We start from the raw sequence: 18,418 nt of genomic DNA, 5'->3' as shown, positions 1-18,418 counted from the left end.
CAGCTTCTCTCAAGCCTTAGGCGTCAGCCTGCCCACTCAGAAATCGCTGGGGCTTCACTGACTAAACGCTCTGAATATCGTAGGCGTACCTAGTGAAGGGCCCGTTCAGGTCATGCTTAAGCTATTTTTATAAATGTAACATAGACTGTGTTTATAAATGTTTAGCTCTAAGATAAAACCTTTCAGCTAACACGTCAAAACCAGGTCACTCATGAAAGAGGTCATTTAAGGCTATCAGGGGGCAGCACTGTAGTACAGTAGTACAGGTTTTGCTGATTTAACATATTTAAGTAATATGAAGTTTAGACAGGGGACATACTTATGCACATTTTAATGCACAATTACTTTTATTTGCTAAAAAAAATCATGTTGTGCAAAAGTTATCACACATTTTTCCAACATGTTAAAATTGCAGAGCAGAGAATCCCAGACAACTTCCTCCAGCTCACTCCCGGGGACCCCAAGCTGCTCCCAGGCCAATTTGGAGATACCTTGGTCTCATCCCAGTAGGCCATGCCTGGTAACCCTCACCGAGAGGCATCCAGGGGGGCATCCTGATCAGATGCCCAAATCACCTCAATAGTGGCTCAGTAGTGGCTGTAGTGTGAGCTCCTCCTGGATGACCGAGTTCCTCACCCTGTCAGTAGAGTGCAGCTCACCACCCTGCGGAGAAAGCTCATTTCTGCCGCTTGTATTTGTGATCTCATTCTTTCAGTCATTGCCCACAGCACATGACCACAGGTAAGGATGGGGATGTCGACCGACCGATAAACAGAGAGCTTTACCTTATGGCTCACCGCCACCAGTCTGGAACAGTGACCACATTACTGCTGCCGCCTGTCCCAGCCTGATCTCACAATCCCTCGTCCTATCACTTATAAACAAGACCCTGAGATACTTAAACTCCTCTAACTGAGGCAGATCCTCTCCCCTTACCTGAAGGGGAAATATGAGACCAAAACAGCGCTTTCTGGTAACAAAGAACAGTGGTGAGTTTGGCATAAACAAAAAGATAGCCATGCTGAAAAAAGTACCTCATCCCCACTGTGAAGTATGGTGGTGGATGTATGTTCCAAAAGTCCTGGACAATTTCTTTGGATACATGACATCATTGACTCCATCAAGTACCAGCAGATATTTAATCAAAGCATATCTACCTCAGGCAGGATGCTTAAACTGGGCTGTGGTCAAAACCAACACAAAAATGGTTACTGACCACAGAAGGTTTTGCCATGGCCATCCCAGTTGTTGACCTAATTTCCATATGTTTTACAGCCTGTTTTGCTCATGTTTAGCAGGAGTGCCAATATTTGTGGAGGGCAGTGTAGTGTCCATATATGGACTGGGCTGTGAATGGCATTTGAAACTTTAATAATGTTTACATACCACATCTAACTTTCTACAAACAAACATAAAAAACGTGTTTAACGATATGAGCCCTTTCAATAATTAGTATGATACTAGGACGCAGTATTATGAGTGTTAAGGTGTATCCAAAATAATTAATGGAACCGTACAAGATTGACAACATTGAGAAGTGAGTTATAATACTTTTAGGACCCCCTTTAGGGGTCGCCACAGCGGATCATCTGCCTCCATCTTGCCCTATCCACAGCCTCCTCTACTTTCACACCAACCATCTCCATGTCCACCTTCACTACATCCATAAACCTTCTCTGAGGTCTACCTCTTCTCCTTCTACCTGGCAGCTCCATCTCCAACATTCTTTGACCAATATATCCTCTATTCCTCCTCAACACATGTCCAAACCATCTCAACCTGGCCTCTCTGGCTTTATCTCCAAACTGCTCCACCTTCACTGTCCCTCTGATCTGCTCATTTCTAATCTTGTCCATCCTTGTCACTCCCAACGAAAGTGAGTTATAATACAATGACCTGGGCAATGATATGGGTGCCACTAGTCATATAACTTATTTTGTTGATTTCCTAAATGCAAATAGATAAAAAAAAATAAAAATACAATTGCAACACAGAATGAACTGAATTAACATTTTATTCACTTTTTGTTCACAGAATTCTTGAAACATGGAATAAGACGTTAAAAAATAAAAAACCTTTGGCACATAGTTTATATTATTAATATTCCCATTGTATATGTTATTCTTGCATATAAAATACCCAAGATATGAATATAGCAAGTGAGTGCAAACTTTTGAATGGTGGTGTATGGTTGAATGAAAACGGCACCCCTGGTTAAAATTACATGCAGATTTTCTAAGTGAAAATAAGTGAACACATTCTCTTCTGCACATTTTAATGCATACTGACTGATATTTACTGAATGTATTATATTTTATGTTTATATAGCCCGTTTTATAATTATATACCACATTTATACAACTTGTTTTCTTTTCCTAATATGTTAAAAACTCATAAATGTCATTTAGGGGGCAGTCGTGGGCTGGAGGTTAGGGATCTGGCCCTGTGACCAGAAGGTTGCCGGTTCAATCCCCAGTGTCGACAGTCCATGACTGAGGTGTCCTTGAGCAAGACACCTAACCCCCAACTGCTCCCCGGGCGCCGTGGATAGGGCTGCCCACCGCTCCGGGCAAGTGTGCTCACTGCCCCCTAGTGTGTGTGTGTTCACTAGTGTGTATGTGGTGTTTCACTTCACGGATGGGTTAAATGCAGAGGTGGAATTTCCCCGTTTGTGGGATTAAAAAAGTATCACTTACTTACTTAATTAGGTGTGTTGTGTGTTGACTTATTTTCATATAGAGAGTCAATAAAATAAGCACTTTGACCAGGAGTGAATGAATTTACTTATGGCTGTACAGGTGTTAATATTCATTCCACATGTACTCCAAAAATTAGTATGAGCTACAGATGCTACCCGTGTTAAAAGTTCAAATGGACAGAAGAAAAAACAAAACAACATGCTGAAGCATTTTCAGAGCAGATTAACACGAGAGATTACCTGGCCCTGCTCTAAACTTACACGGATGACTTCAAAACACGAGCCTCATTCGTCACGTAATGTGTTTCCCTGTAAAGGTATTAAGTCCAAACAGTTTTCTGTTCTCCAATTTGAATTGATACTCATTGTGCTCACATTTCCTATGAAAGCTTTTAATCTTTATTTAGAGCTGGGAATTTGGCCCCACACATCCTCCCTCATTGGGAGTGAATGAAAAAAAAAGCAACTGCTTAGGATTACTGGGAAACATGATTACTGGGAAGCGCTCCAAGAAAGCGTGTCGCATGGAGTTCCTCATAACTAATAACTGCTAGTTCCATATCCTTGGTATAATGAGTGGTGATGGATTCCACACAATCTGCTCCAGGCAGTTTAATGCCAGCTGATCTATTTTTTATGTTTTTAGACCCTAAAGAGACTGACGGCTATGCAGGACGTTCTCGACTGTGTTCTCATGGTTATGGTATTAGGTTTTAGGCACCCAGGTCTGGTAGAAAACATACTAAAAAGGTGGGTTAGATAATAACATGGCCAGACAATGGTAGAAAAAATAAATACACACCAAAATATGCCTTTGTATTGAGTCATTTTCACTGGAAAGCACACTGGGATCTGACTCAGGGCCAAAACAGTACGCAAACAGGTTTAACTAAAACTGCCAGGTGACACATGAATGTGACCTTATGTTCTATAAAATGTGTACAGAAATGGAAATGATGTACTTCTCAGTAAGAAAGTAAATGACCGTATTGCTGTGGTGGGAGATGGTCAGTCAGAAACTGCCCAATACAGTCCTCAGCACAACCTCCTATCAATATCTTACCTCATTCTTATTTGGAAGCCGCTTTGCTAAGTGGCTGTTAAACTGGAAGCAGGCTACGCCTTCTTCCATCAGCGATTATATAACGATCATATTTTACAACTGACATCGGTTCTTCAAGCAAGTAGAAAACTGTTCTGTGCCACTGCTATGGAGACGGATGTTATTGATGTGTCACCGATGGTTTACAGCAGAATGTGGGAGAGTTGGAATTACTTGCATCTCATGTAGGATTAATATTAAGTTTCACCTTCAGTCAAATGACATCTGGTGAAATCAAACTTTCACTGCTCTTTTTTTTCCTTTTCTTTTCTGTTTGTTTTAAATATAAAAGGTGCTCAACACAAAGCAATACGTTACCCTACAGCAGGGGTCTCAAACTCACATTTGACACAAGCCAGGTCTTTTTCAAGGGGGGAGGCAGTTGAAAAAGAGAAGGGAGGAAAATGTGTCCCGTGTTTGAATTTAAGTATATAAAGTTTACCTATTTATTCTACCCAACTTTGTAAATGATTACATGTAAATTATTATTTAAATTTACATATATGTCTAGATCCCACGTGTTAAACTCAAGGCCTGCGGGCCAAGTCAGGCCCGTGGCACAATCCTATTCAGCCTGTAAGATTATTTACATTTTCTATTAATATTAGCCCGTTTCACAGCATGCACTGCAACGTAATGTGTGCTCCCACCCCCTCCTCAACAACGATCTATGGGACAGCGGCAATAAAGAGATGCCAGGTGTCTGTTTCAAGCAAAGAGACAGATTTAAAAACCCTACTGTGTAACAGTGATCTGCAGCTAATGTGGCCTATTATTGTATATTAAACAATTTCTTTTTAATTAAAATGATTTTGGAATAGTTTAAGTATTCAGTGCCTATTTTTTTGCCATTGTAGTTTTGGCATATTTTAAATAAACAATGGTCAGTTAGGGTCATAGCAAAATGTTATGTACAAATAAATGAAACACTGCTGCCCCTCAGATTTATTGAGATATGGTCCATTTAGTGGATAGATTTGACACCCCTGGCCTAGATGGTCATTTTGACCATTTCAAATGTTTAAGATGGGATTGTCTTTACCAAATAACAGCCCCATATCTACTGCTCCCATACCTTTCCTAAATTAGTGCATATTCTTTCCGACATTGTTATGAGATCAATATTAAAAAGCACAAAAAGTTCAGAGTGTTTCTACCTCGTAAGGCCATTAACGATCATTTTGACCATATAAAATATATTGTTTTTAATCCCTGTGAGCCGGCTGGTTTTTTCAGTATTCCAGCAGGTCTTTAGCAGTTATTCAGTAGCCTACTCGCCGCTTCTCATTTACTTCTTGAAATATCTGGAAAGAATTAGAAAACAGTTTGCCCGGTACAATCCAGAACAGAATGAAACAATAACAATAAGATAGGACAGGTCAGACAATACACGCTATAGTATAGAACCCAATAAATATGTTAATCAAAATTAGTTTTGATTGACTGTAAATATATGCTAAACGTGATGCTAGATCTGGAAAAAGATGAGATGAGAACATTTAACCAGCGCCTATGATACAGTGCAGTGCTGAAGATGGGAGCTTTTATGTTTGTTGTTCCCGTGTGAAAGTAATTCATTTGAAATTCGATGCTTCTCTTACAGAAAACACTGTCATTGAGTGTGTTTACATGCAGTTAATAATCTGATCATAATCGGTCATGTAAACAGCATCCTCCGATTTCTTAGATCAGAATGAGGTCTGGAAATTCGATAAAAAGGCTGGATTTTAGCTCAGTGATCAGATTTCTCAGAGCATGTGACTCTTACTCTGATTTCTTTCCGATTTCTCAGTCTGTGCACGTGCAAAAACAGACGGCGGTGCCGGAAATAAGCAATGCAGTGTTGCCGCGAGACAAAACACTTTTGGAGCATAAAGGGAAAGTAGTGCAATGTTTAATGAAAAAGCTGCGGCATGAAGTTTGAGTTTTACATTATGTTTACATCACGTCTTCTTCTGTGAGTTTATTGGCCAGTTGCAAAGCTGATCTGATTACTGCCTGACTCATGTAGACCTGGAGTTTTACATTATCTGATTACTCAAGTGCATATAAACACATTTATTATTATTATTATTTCTGCAATGATACACTTTTCAATTATTCTCTGATGTGATATTAATAAACATGTACAATTCAAATGGTCAAAATGACCTCTACAGGTGTTCTAGTAGTTAGACAGCATTCATATTAATGAATATTTTGTTGGTCAATTAAGTAAACTATGCATTATGTTGGACTCTTACTCTGATATCTTTCATGCTGAATGCGAGTGAAGTGCTGTTGTTAAATCAGCACTTCTCAGTGGATTCATTACATAATTCCTCTCATTTCTTTATTCTTACTTGCTCTGTCTACCACTTTTCATGTATGAATCCACAGAGGCAGATTGAACTAACTTTTGGTCTGAATTAGAGTAATAGCTGTATTAGTTAACCATGACTGCTCCGTATGCAGCGTTCACACTGCGTCAGGTTTTTGTTTGAATGGTTCCTCCTGTGAGCAGCGCTCTGTTTTTCACTTTTATATAGCTTATGTTGTTTAACCAGTCACAGTGTCTGGTGGGTGAGGCATACCTACACGTCAGTTGTAAATATTTATCTGCAGAAACTACAAAAAAAGATGTGCAGGTAACATTTTAGGATCAATTCTAAGTATGTGATGAGCTGGATGTGGAAAATGGCCCAGTAGTTTGAAACCCCTGCCCTACAGTCTTATTCAGGAAAGAAGATCCAGAGTAAATCAGTCCATTCACTCACTGAACCCTTGCCTGTTATCTTTAACACAAGTCCTCACATTGAGATGTGGTCCATCACAGCTTTTTGTTGGGGTTCAGAAGAACAGTGTGGCATTCACTGTTTGTTACACTTAATGTTTTGCTTTTTTTCTGGGGCCAGTAGACTGCTTGGCATCTGTCGTCGCGATTGCCTGCTCGATCTGTTCCTCCACTGGAATGACAAGTGGAAACTGTTCTCGGAGCTAAACGTTCCTCGGCGTGAGGCTCTGCGGAAGGATGTACGGAAACTCTCCCCAGCAAAGTAGTACATGAGGGGGTTCAGGCAGCTGTTGGAAGCTGCAACACAAAGTGTCAGAACAGGAACCCTCAGGAGATGCTCCTCCAGCCTACAGTTATTCCTCGAGACAATGGCATGCAGGTGAACCGTGCGGACAATGTGGTACGGTAAGAAGCACAGCAGGAAGGTAGTCAGGATTACGGCAATCAGGTACACAGAGCGCAGCCGGTGTGTCCGCTTGTGATTCTGAATTTTCTGACCTGCAAACAGTTTGCAGATTATGCATCCGTAACAGACCAGAATGGTGACAAAAGGAATCAGGAAGCCCAAGATGAGTGCCAAATAGTTGAGGTAGAGTATCCGCATCCAGTTTTTTTTGTGTCCAGGGTCAAAGCAGCGTGTCTTTTCGCCATCTTTCAGAGTCCCTGACAAGAGGAAAGGGACGGACATGACTGCTACGAACACCCAGATTCCAAAGCATGCCACACTGGCCCGCCGCACCGTCACAAGGGACTTGTTGCGGATGGGGTGCACCACGGCGATATAGCGCAGCACACTTAGACCCGTAAGGAAAAGCACGCTGGTGTAGAGGTTCACGTAGAAGGAGTAGACACACCAGCGACACAACCAATCTAGAAAGTCCCAGTGGCATTCCCTGAAGTAGTAGATGAGGCGAAAGGGCAACGTTAAGGTGAAACAAACATCACTTATGGCGAGGTTAGTCATGAATACGGTGTTGGCGGTCTTCTTGGGGGTGTGTCGCAGGAACACATACAGAGCAACCAGATTGCTGAGCAGCCCGACGGGAAACACTATACTGTACGTGACAGTGTACGCCATGAATTTGAAATGACTGCAGTTATCACATGACTTGTTGAGCTGGGATGTTGTGAAGTCCGAGGCATTTGGCCATGGAGTCACTGAAGCAGGAGCTGAAAGGAAAAGCAAACAGAATTAAAACCCTATATTATTTAACGCTTTATTAGATATTAAAAAGCTTATTTTAGGTCACAGCAACAAACTTCTTTGGGCACCCTGGGACTTCAAAAGGACCTCTATACCACAAGACATAAAACATAGTTATTAAATCACACAGTAAGAAGGGTCTGGGTTTGATTTCCTAGCCTGGCGACCAGTGTGGAGGGTGCATGGTCTCCCTGTGTCTACATGGGTTTCCTCCCACAATCCAAAGACATGCAGTCAGGTGGACTGTAGATGCTAAATTACCCCTAGGTGTGAGTGAGTGTGTGTGGGTGAATGTATATCATTGCTGTTGGAACAAAACCTTGAATCTCCGTTTTCATCCTTTTTCCAATTTTTGGTTTTCCGTTTTTGACATAATTTGAAAAAGCCTGTTGACCTTTACATTGTGTGTAAATTTCATAATAAATAAACCAAAAATAACGGCCCAAAATGACTTGGAAACATCAAAAGTAAAGTAGTTTTTTTCCCTCTCCTGTAAAGTTACCATTTTTGAGAGGTTTTGTTCCGACAGCAGCGATATGTCTGTCTGTTTGTCCTGTGATGGGCTGGCACTCGTCCCTGCTTTCCGCCCAGTGAAGGCTGGGATAGGCTCCTTCACACCCCATGACCCAGGAGCATAAGCAGCTTAGATAACATGTGTGTGTGTGTGTGTGTGTGTGTGTGTGTGTGTGTGTGTGTGTGTGTGTGTGTGTGTGAACGAGGAAGTAAGCCACCACTAAGTCTCATCAGAGACCATTATTGCAAGGTCCAATGATCTCATGTTCATGAATCATTATGGCAGTAACACATAATACGAATGGAGTAGGTTAGCCAGTCCCTACAAACACACACACTGCACTGTTAAAATCACTCATTTCATTTCTATTCAAACGACCAGTAAGTACAAGTTATTCATTTTATCAAAGATATAAGATATAAGATAGTCTATTTGCCTAAATTAGTTGATAGTCTATTTGCATAAAAAGGGAAAAGCCGAAGGATCATAAGTGAAAAAACTGGAGTGCAAAAATGATTAAACAATATATTGAAAATGGGACTTCCCCTGTGAGAAGACAACTCAGCGCTGAACTGAAAAACTGAAAGTGAGTCTCCTGAAAAGAATGGAAGCTGTAATAAAGATAAAGAGTGACACACTAAATACTGAAAAAGTTTAGATTCTGCTTAGTCACTGAAGCTTTTGTGTAATTGTCTGTTAAAAGTATGACACTAACAAATTAATAACTTGTTCTTAAAGTACTGACTGGGGCGTAAAATAAATAAATAAAGGGTGTACAGTACAAAAAATATATATTTCAATTCACATGCTCGCCATCAATGCCCCAGGTGTGAATGTGTGTGAATGTGTAATTCTGTATATCTGCCCTGTAATGGACTGGCGTCCTGTCCAGGGTGTAACTGGCCTTCAGCCCAATGAGCACTGGGATTGGTTACCGCAACCCAGGAGAATAAGTGGCTTAGCTAATGTATGTGTCACTGTTGTCGGAGCAAAACGTTTTATCTCCAAAATGGCAATTTTACAGAAGAAGGAAAAAACCTACTGTACTTTTAATGTAAGTCAATGGAACCAGACGTCTTTCCTTTCTTTTGGTCCATTCTTCATGAAATTTACACACAATGTAAAGTGCATTAAAAGCTGAAAAACGTCAAAAATACAGATACAGGGTTTTCTTCCGACAACAGCAATGTGTATGTATATGTATGTTTGCCATCATTTGTGTATGAGCAGTCATATCACAGGAACAGCTTTGAGACATGATTCTTTTTTTTAAATAATTTATTCAGCATGGAAAAAATGCCATGTGTTTATCACTGGATCTCTCCAAGATGACAGAGATATGAAAATAACAGGTGAAGGACCAGAGCTGTGAGTATTAAGCGCCATAAATTATACACGACATTTACAGGTTGAGAGAACGAACAATTCACAGGGAAAATATACACTATTTGTCCAAAAGTTTGTGGACACCCGTTCATATTAATGAGGAGTTCTTTGCTGCAGTAACTCTTCTGGGAATATTGGAACTATTGCTGTGAGGATTTGACTGTCTATCAGAGGGTAAATCAACAAAACACATTTCCAAAAACAATTTGACTAGAGGCGCCAAACTCTTGACTATGACTGCACATGTATTTGGAGCCACTTTGTCAGTTACACCTATGCTGTGTTTTACTGACAAACAGTTGTAAGAAGCAATCCAGGCTTTGGTTTCATGGTGACTGTACTACAGTGCTGCCCCCCGTTTGCCTTAAATGACCTCTTTCATGAGTGACCTGGTTTTGACGTGTTAGCTGAAAGGTTTTATCTTAGAGCTAAACATTTATAAACACAGTCTATGTTACATTTATAAAAATAGCTTAAGCATGACCTGAACGGGCCCTTCACTAGGTACGCCTACGATATTCAGAGCGTTTAGTCAGTGAAGCCCCAACGCTTTCAGTGGGCAGTGGGCAGGCTGACGCCTAAGGCTTGAGAGAAGCTGAGCAATTCAAGGGATGAACATACACTATATGTCCAAAAGTTTGTGGACACCTGCTCATCCATCATATTAATAGGGAGTTTTGCTGCTGTAACAGCCTCTACTCTTTTGGGAAGGCTTTACAGTAGATGTTGGAGTGAATGGATTTGATTGCATTCAGCCATAGTGAATTAGTGAGGTTGGGTTCTGAAGTTGGATCATCATTTCTGGAACACCAACTCATCCCAAAGTTATTGGATGGAGTTCCATCACTCCTGAGAACACAGCTCCTCTGCTTCACAGCCCAATGCTGGGGGGCTTTATAGCCCTCTAGACAACACTTGGCATTGGACGTGTATGGAGTCCCATTCTATTGCTATTTCTATTGCTTTTCTTTGGAAATGAAGTAGCTAAATTCATTAAAGCAGACAAAGTCTGGATACTTCTTGGCATATAATAATCTTGGTAGTTGAATCTTCATAACAAGACTAAATTTGAACGAATTTGGTTCTTTTGACTCACACTCTGCAACAACAGCGCTCTAAGACATTCCAAAGAAAAACAACAAGAATAAGTTCACTTTGACAAGCCAGCTTACTAAACTGGTGTTGTGGGTGTCAGTGGTTGGACCAGTAATACTTCGACTGAGTCAGCATTTGTATTATTACAAACATCTACCTTGCGCTTACCCTCACTGACCCCTTTGTGAGCTCTGTCTACCTTATAGCTCCACTATACTGGTGTACAATTACAGCCTGTAACTCATCTATTGCTGCACAGTTTATCAGCCCCCACCCCATTCGTCGTTTAGTTACTGATCACAAGACGGCTGTTGACACTGTGACACTGCTAGTTTGAGAGTGGTCCATCGCCAAAATAAAGTCCAGTTAATCAGGGCTCTGTGGTCAGCAACTGGGCACTGATGAAGGGCTTGAAGATGACTAGCACATATACAGGCTATAGTGTCTAGCTGTACACCTGCACATGATTTTGTTTTGTACCTGTTTTTCTGAGAGTGTAGGTCATATTTGAGGTAAAAGGAACATGCTTCTTTCTCTGATACATGCAGGAACCAAACTATAATTACTTATTTATTTTTAGTGGATGTTTAAATTTAAGCATAATCCAAACATCATTTTTATAGTCGTTCAAGTAAATTAGTATTTTATTTTATTTTTATTAGGCTCTTTGTTTGTTGTTTTGGGCCTTGGGTCTCCCTGAAGTTATGTTTCCTTTGTTTTGTTTTTTGTTTCAGAGGCTTGTTGAGAAGAAGTTCAATGACAAGGAAAATGCAAAGCATCGAATAAACTGTCAAACCTGTATTTGATGTGTTCTTAGTATTTTTTTTGTTAAGTTTTGTTTCGGTCTGGCGTCCAGGTGGACAGTCTTGTTTCTTCTTTGTGCGTCTTACCCCTAGGAGACGTAACAGTCACGTCTTAAAATGTTTAATAAAATGACATGTGTCAGAGCTGTTTTTCTTATGCTGCAGTAGCTGAGCTTGTGTTGGTGTTGGATCATGAGTTTAGACGTACACAAAGGCCTATTTGGATGCAAACCTGCAGACGCATGCAAAAAAAGCTGCTCATATGATGACGATCTGAAACACACCAGCTGCTTTTCGAAAGGTCTCGAAACGGTCTGTTTAAAATGAATGCCGCTTGGCTTGACACTGTTTCACGATTCAGTTAAAGGATCCGTGTCATGGAAAAACAAGCTTTTTTGAAATAAGAGATCTGGATATATTACGGAAACACAGTTTCACAGCACACTTTTCACATCCTAGTTCACACAGTTCATGTATGGATGCTACAAAATTGGCATGTTTTTAAAATCATTGTTTTTGTGATGTCACACATTTAGCCTACATTTATCTGTCTATTCAGCCTACAGCAGTTAGCTCCATCTATTCCACCTATACATAGCAGCCAATCAGAACAGAGCTCATACATCAGTTTCAAAGGCTCAGTAACAAAAAAACAGCCTCTTTAGAGGTTAGAAAACGGTCGTTTTAAAAATAATCATAAAGCCACGTTGGGGAAAGAAATGTAGTCTGAAAATGTAAGATATGGGTGATTTAATACAGTTTTAAATAGGATTTTTCAACATTTCTGCATGATTCGAAGACTGAGATCATTGAACCAAGCCGTTTGCTGTGAAACGGTTCACTTGCAGAGAACCGTACCAATGGTTTTGGAACCAGGGGTCTCAATATCACATGTCTATTCTCAATATCACAAAAACAGGCATTTTATTCACTACTCCATTTGCTAAGCTATCAGTGAACCTACACACGTCTTCTGATGCTTTATATCGCTGCTGTCAGAACAAAACCTCGTGCAAAATGGGAACTTTACAGGAGAAGGAAAAAACATTCTTTGCTTTTAGTGTAAGTCAATGGAACCAGGTGGTTTTTCCAAGTAATTTTGGGCTGTTTCTTTTGGTCCATTCATCATGATATTTACATGCAATGTAAAGGACAATGGGCCTTTTCAAATTACAAACAAAACTGAAAAACGACAAAAAAATGAGGATACAATGTTTTCTTCTGACAGCAGCGATATGTAATGTTGAGAATGGTACAACAGCTGTAAATCTAAAAAACGTTCTTTGGGTACTTCTGGCTAATATTTTTAGGCCAAGGCTTCATCCCATATCTATTGTAAAACAATGTCTCAGACAACAGGCAGCATATGTGTACCCATTTCGTATAATAACCTCCTGTGCAGGAGCTTTTAGAGGCATTAAGCTCTACAGATGTCTGGTTCCTATCACCACCACTGTGAGCAGCTCTGACTGTGAGTTTCTCTAGAACGGAGCATTTCACACCAAACCACTTTGAATGACTACATTTACATCTTAAAAAACGAACTCTCCACTGTAAAACATTACGAATGCACCAACGTTTTTTGGCGGTCCTCATTTGCTAAAACCACTAATACAAAGTCTAGTAACACTATTTCTTTTGTAATGTCTTAGGTTGGGCGGCACGGTGGCGTGGTGGGTAGCGCTGTCGCCTCACAGCAAGGAGGGCCTGGGTTCGATTCCCCGGCCGGGTGACCAGGGTCCTCTCTGTGTGGAGTTTGCATGTTCTCCCCGTGTCTGCGTGGGTTTCCTCCGGGTTCTCTGGTTTCCTCCCACAGTCCAAAGACATGCAGTCAGGCCAACTGGACGTGCTAAATTGCCTAGGTGTGAGTGACTGTCTGTGTCTGTGTGTCTGCCCTGCGATGGACTGGCGACCTGTCCAGGGTGTATCCTGCCTTCCGCCCGAAGACTGCTGGGATAGGCTCCAGCTCCCCCCCGCGACCCTGACGGAGAAGCGGCTTAGAAAATGGATGGATGGATGGATGTCTTAGGTTCTGGGATTAATCTAGTTAAGGTCAGTTAATGTGAAGTCCTATAGACTGAACAGTCTTTCGTCCAACCAGCTTCCCAGCATTTTTAGGCGTTTTGTTGGTTACTTAACTTTTTCCAATTTATAAATACAACTCTACCTGCAAAATGTTATTTTTGTGTCATAGCAAACTCTCAAGCTTTTCACCATGGTGGTGTTTATGTTCAGGTTTATCAGTTCAGCCCATCACAATGACAGCTAACAGAGTGGCAAATATGCTATTAGAGTCTTCCGAAAAGGGTGACTAGTCTTTTCTAAGCCATTTACTAGTTACTGTCATAAACAGTCCATTTAACATAATAGATAAACAATAAATAATAATGTTTTAATTGATGCTAATACATTACAAGATATTTGATTCAGGTTAACTAAATCAAGGGTAAGCAGGACTTGAAAAAGTAGAGCACTGCCAGCTTGACAAACTATTTATAATCATTGGGCTGTCTGAGTCAGCCTTACTTGCTGAAGAAGTGTGACTCACTAAAAAAATTAGACAGTAATTACACCAAGGGGTGTAGCAAGAACTTTTAGAGTGGGCTGGCCAGGTAAGACCTAGATATTTAATTGGGGACTGGGGGCGACACACTGAAGAAAACATTAAATGTTATGCACTTTATTGGTCCTACAAGGAAAATGTGTCATTTTGCTGCCTTACTATGCCCAATCTGGGAACAGCACAGCATCACCAGCAGAGCAGCGGAGCCTGAGGCAGTGGGTTAGGTGCCTCACCCAGGGGCACGACCAGGTATACCAAGTCAGTCGTGGGATTTAAACCTGCATCCTTTTGGTTGACGGCTCGCTTCTCCTAGCGCTAGGCTAACGGCCACCCCGAATGAATGAATGAATGAACGAACAAACAAACAAATAAACAAACTAACTAACTAACTAACTAACTAAATAAATAAAATAAAATAAGTAAGTCAGTAAGTCAGTCCCCTGCGATGGACTGGCGACCTGTCCAGGGTTTATCCTGCCTTCCGCCCGATGACCGCTGGAATAAGCTCCAGCACCCCCCCGCGACCCTGAGGGAGAAGCGGCTTAGAAAATGTGTGTGTGTGTGTGTGTGTGTGTGTGAGAGTAAGTGCTGCTGTATTAATATGACATAAAATATTGTCTACACAAGTAAATCTGTCAATCATTTCCACATGAATAAACATTAAAACATAAGTAAACTGAAAGGCTGGGCAACCAGGGTTCTTTCTGTGTGGAGTTTGCATGTTCACCCCGTGTCTGTGTGGGTGCTCTGGCTTCCATAGACATGCAGTCAAGCTGATTGGAGGTACTAATTTGCCCCTAGGTGTGAATGTGTGGGTAAATGTATATGCCAGTGTGTCTGCACTGAGCTGGACTGGCAGCCTGTCCTGTGTTTTTCCTGCCTTCCCATCAATGAGTGCCTGGGATAGGCTCCAGCTTCCCCAACCCCCTCCACCCTTCCAGCCCAGCAGGAGAAACGGCTTAGGTAATGTGTGTGTAAACCAACAGACAAAACTGTGGTGATGTGACATATTTTAGTCATTCATGATGAGGTGAAGTATTCGAACCAAATAAATGCCAACAACATTGACTTTAACAGAAACAACACTTCACACACACACAGGCCACGGAGGCTCATTCATACAGGCTGCATTCACTACAGTTCTACATGAGTCTAATGACGAGAGAGTTCACCAGACAGCAACGAACAAGGGAACCTACAACGCACGCTTGAATTAAACTAAAAAGAAATGTATAAGCATGATAAACTATTAGAACTGACCAATTTCTTGATACTTAACACATGTCAATGCATTTATTTATGGTAGTTTTAATATACTTTATTACATATCTTTACTTCTACTGTATACTAGCACGCGGCAATACTTTTGCTCGTTTTGCTCTTAACTTTGTGCTGCTGTACCAACCACCAAGCTCAGTCGGTAGCGCATGAGACGCTTAATCTCAGGGTTGTGGGTTCGAGCTCCATGTTGGGATCGTGGCTTTTGGGGGCAGTCATGGGCTGGAGGTTAGGGAACCAGCCCTGTGACTGGAAGGTCGACAGTACGTGCCCCTGAGCACAGCACCTAACCCTCAAATGCTCCCTGGGTGCTGCGGATAGGGCTGCCCACCGCTCCGCACTGCCCCTAGTGTATGTGGTGTGTCACTGCATGGATGGGTTAAATGTGGAGGAGACGTTTCCCCATTGTATGACTAATAAGGGTCTCTTAATCTTAATCTGGGATTAATTAAGTCATCTATGGATTTTGCCAGCAAACAGCCTATTTCATAATGTAGCTTACAGAGCAGCACTGCTGAGGGCAGCCAGAGCACATTCACTCACCTGTTAGCCTTCATCAAGCAAGACATGCAAAAAGCAGCGACTTCAGACTCTTATAACTGACTGGTAACTACACTGTTGGTAGATTTTCACCATAAAGCATAACTGATGCTTCATTAATGGCAGGTGACTGATGATGGAAGGGTGATGAAGGGTGACCATGCCTCATTCCAGGGTGGCCAACCCTTGGCTACACCTCTGACTATAATTTAAATCTAAAACTATTTAAGCTTGAACCAGCCTTGGTTATCTTTTTTTTTTCAAGGCAAAGAGTTTGCATGCTTATTTTTCAGTAGTCGACTCATTTAAGTTTACACTGTCCAGAAATTTTGGAAATTCGGTGGAGTTGCCTTTTCACTGCTTGGCTTTAGTACCTGAGCACAGAGTCTCTATTCTCGGCTCTGCAGTGAGAGTGACGGTTAGATTAGGCTGAAAGTCTGTGTTTGTGTTCCTCTTCGCCCTCGAATGCAAATCGTATGGAAATCTGAGTTTTCAGCGCTGCTCTTCTGTAAACAGTGGGGTCGAAATGCATTCAAATAGCTGCCAATAAGCAAATAAGGACCAGTTGTGACATTCAAAACACGCAAAACGTGCTCGTTCCTAGAATGAAGGCGAAATTTCACCACTTCTGACTTTCACTAGTGAATTTATAGGTGCTACATAATCACGAGAGTCTCACTCACCGCTCATCCTCTCCGGGTCTCTTCACAGCAGCACGCACGTTCACGCGGAAAGCAAGCACCTTACGCAGCCTGACAGTGACCGGTCAGTGACCCTGGATATCCAGGGCGTCAAAAACACAAGTGGTCATTTCCTTCTCGAAAGAGGCGAGCGCGTGCGGCTCCTCCATCACCGGTGAGGGGGAAGCTCCTCAGCGCGAGCAGCTGTCACGAACAGTGACGGACCGGTTCTCAGACTCTTCGCTGGAAGCGCGGTATTTTACCAGCGGCCCGCCCCTTCCCTCCCCTTCCCTCCCCTTTCCTCATCTTTCCTTTCGTTTCCTTTCCTCCCCTTCCCGCCCCTTTCCTCCCCTTCCCTCCCCTTTCCTTTCGTTTCCTTTCCTCCCCTTCCCGCCCCTTTCCTCCCCTTCCCTCCCCTTCCCTCCCCTTTCCTCATCTTTCCTTTCGTTTCCTTTCCTCCCCTTCCCGCCCCTTTCCTCCCCTTCCCTCCCCTTTCCTTTCCTTTCCTTTCCTCCCCTTTCCTTTCCTTTCCTCCCCTTTCCTCCCTTTCCTTTCCTTTCCTCCCCTTTCCTTTCCTTTCCTTTCCTTTCCTCCCCTTTCCTCCCCTTTCCTCCCTTTCCTTTCCTTTCCTCCCCTTTCCTCCCCTTTCCTCCCTTTCCTTTCCTTTCCTTTCCTTTCGTTTCCTCCCCTTTCCTCCCCTTTCCTTTCCTTTCCTTTCCTCCACTTTCCTTTTCTTTCCTCCACTTTCCCCCTTTCCTTTCCTTTCCTTTCCTCCCCTTTCCTTTCCTTTCCTTTCCTTCCCTTTCCTCCCTTTCCTCCCTTTTCCTCCCCTTTCTTTGGCGAAAAGGCATGAAGCACTGCATTCAGCACCGCAGCCCAAACAGCCCACAGGGTCAAGCCTTTTAAAGTTTTAAAGGGGAATGCCACCGATTATTCAAAGTTTCTGCATAAGTGCATGTTTGAGATGTAAACAGGCTTGAGAAATTCACTGGGTCTGAATCATTCACCACTGTGGTGGGGATGGGAACCAGACGTCCACCTCTAAAGCTTCCTCACAGAAAGTTATTTAAGTTCATGACCTGGCCTAAAACATATTTTAATCCGTTTATTTTAACGTGTTCATGGTGGAGGGATACATGAAGGGCGTTCTAAGGCAAAATAGAACAAATAAAACGTACTTCTTTCCGCTTTAAGACTATTTCACCATATATACATATTAGGAGCAAAACCTTGTATCTCCAAAATGATCATTTTACACGAGAAGGAATAAACATACTTTACTTTTAATGTAAGTCAATGGAACCAGGCTTTTTGTCCAAGTAATTTTGGGCCATTTCTTTTGGTCCATTCATTATGAAATTCACACACAATGGAAAGAGCATCAGGCATTTTCAAATGATGTCATAAACTGAAAAACGGTAAAAATGGAGACATGAGGTTTTGTTCCAACAGCAGTGATATACAAACTCAGAAGACATGTAGGTCCACTGCCTGGTTGGGGTATAATGTACATGAACTCACCAATACCTCATTTGTACTGGCTGCACAGTGTTTTGTCTGATTTCTGAGTATTTTCAGTGATGATTCTGTTACTTAATATACTTGCAACTGTAATTTGGAAGGTAATGTTCCTTTTACTCAGTCACATTTTACTCTTTATTTTATTATTTTTAGCCCAAACTCATACACCAGTGAAAGTATTGTTACTTTAGTGAAATACAGACGCAAGAAAAAAGTAAAAGTATCTTTCCAACCTGCTGAAAAAACAGCACAGCTGGTCTA

The 18,418-nt window shown here is 41.8% G+C and overlaps 1 protein-coding gene across 1 annotated transcript; it reads right to left on the bottom strand.

The window, feature by feature from the left end:
- Positions 1-2,662: 2,662 nt before the first annotated feature.
- On the bottom strand, positions 2,663-16,847 carry cysltr3 (cysteinyl leukotriene receptor 3). Its single transcript, XM_017708384.2, has 2 exons — positions 16,640-16,847; positions 2,663-7,743 (listed from the first exon to the last, which is right to left on the bottom strand). The coding sequence occupies exons 1-2, from the start codon at positions 16,644-16,646 to the stop codon at positions 6,650-6,652; spliced, it is 1,101 nt and encodes a 366-aa protein (XP_017563873.1). The 5' UTR covers positions 16,647-16,847; the 3' UTR covers positions 2,663-6,649.
- Between the last annotated feature and the right edge of the window lie 1,571 nt (positions 16,848-18,418).

Source organism: Pygocentrus nattereri, chromosome 26 (genome assembly GCF_015220715.1).
Source record: "Pygocentrus nattereri isolate fPygNat1 chromosome 26, fPygNat1.pri, whole genome shotgun sequence".
In the NCBI taxonomy this organism is placed as follows: Eukaryota; Metazoa; Chordata; class Actinopteri; order Characiformes; family Serrasalmidae; genus Pygocentrus; species Pygocentrus nattereri.
The sequence above is the reverse complement of the archived record's forward strand: the minus strand, read 5'-3'. Positions and strand labels throughout refer to the sequence as shown.